The following is a 1,303-nucleotide window of genomic DNA, read 5'->3' as shown; positions in this document are numbered from 1 at the left end:
CTTTTTAAGCTAATTATATTTGGCAAAATGTTTTCACTAAAGAGACACAAAGTAATTCTATATTCGGTTGCTACTTGTTGACATACTGTATTTGTAAGTTTATAACTAGATTCTGCTAAAATTTCTTGATTTATTTTTACATCAAGGCAGATATTTTCTAAAATCAGATTATAAATTAGATAATATATACTTGCTATTTTTAATATGGAACTATATAATAAATCATGCATTTTAAAAGTTTTATCATACCTAAAAATAATAGTATTTTCTTTACATTTAAAAGTAAATTTGAATGCAAACAACCATATTTAATAATCATTTGTAAGGCATCTAAAACAGCTCGTTTACTTGTAAGGGAAGATATATGTTTATATAAGCATACACATATTTTTAATAATTCTTCCCAATGTTCAGGTAACATATACACCTGATATGTTCTGAATGGAAGTATGTAAGAAATTAGCACATTTATATATGTTTCATGATAATATTTATATATATTTGTTCCTAGAATTTGCAAAATTAAAGGCATTATGTCTTTACACTTTAAAAGTGGTATTTTATAAGAATTTGCATATTGAAAAGTTTTTTGTATAAGTGTACAAATATTTTGTCGTTCGATAATGGTTGCTTTATTATGAGTATCCTTATAAGTAAACCTATCTGTTTCCTTTAAGAAAAATGATAATTGAATAACATAAGATTAATTTTAACACATTTATTTTATAAAATTAACTTAAATAAATTTATACTTACATTTAATAGCATCTTATGAACTATATGTATTATATATGACCAATTTGCAACACCCTGTGAATGGTTTTCTGTACTTTTACAAATCTCTTCTATTACTTCTTTATTTTCATATAATTCTAATAATTCTAAAACACATTTCTAAAACAAAAATTGTAATTTCCATTTAGCATAAACGTATCAATATACTTTACATAAAAACTGATTAGTATTAGTTAGATTATCTTACTTTTCTTACCTAGTAATAATTTCAAACTATTAAAATACAAAAGTAAATGATACAAAAAGTAAGATAATATATTATATAACATGTTACAAAAAGTTTATTATATATATTATACATATTCATACATACTCTTTTATCTGTAACTTTCTTACTGTTTGCATTTTTTAATATTTCGTCTATTCTTTCCACGTAGTTCGACATTTTAACCGAATTTCCTCAGATTTATTTAATAGTACGTCTAGAAAGAAAATTCATTATTTGCATATGTTTATGCGAATATATTTATAAATACATAAAGGAAATTCATTATTTGCATATGTTTAT

At 22.4% G+C, this 1,303-nt stretch overlaps 1 protein-coding gene across 1 annotated transcript in view; it reads right to left on the bottom strand.

Annotated features, from left to right (window-relative positions):
• Positions 1 to 1,180, bottom strand: part of LOC108573640 (serine-protein kinase ATM) — an 11,034-nt gene extending 9,854 nt beyond the window's left edge. Inside the window, 4 exon segments of the mRNA XM_017936111.1 lie at positions 6 to 157; positions 250 to 670; positions 757 to 894; positions 1,109 to 1,180. Of these exon segments, the coding sequence (XP_017791600.1) occupies positions 6 to 157; positions 250 to 670; positions 757 to 894; positions 1,109 to 1,180 (783 nt within the window).
• Positions 1,181 to 1,303: the final 123 nt, after the last annotated feature.

This window comes from Habropoda laboriosa, unplaced genomic scaffold (assembly GCF_001263275.1).
Source record: "Habropoda laboriosa isolate 0110345459 unplaced genomic scaffold, ASM126327v1 scaffold128, whole genome shotgun sequence".
NCBI classification, from domain to species: Eukaryota; Metazoa; Arthropoda; class Insecta; order Hymenoptera; family Apidae; genus Habropoda; species Habropoda laboriosa.
The sequence above is the reverse complement of the archived record's forward strand: the minus strand, read 5'-3'. Positions and strand labels throughout refer to the sequence as shown.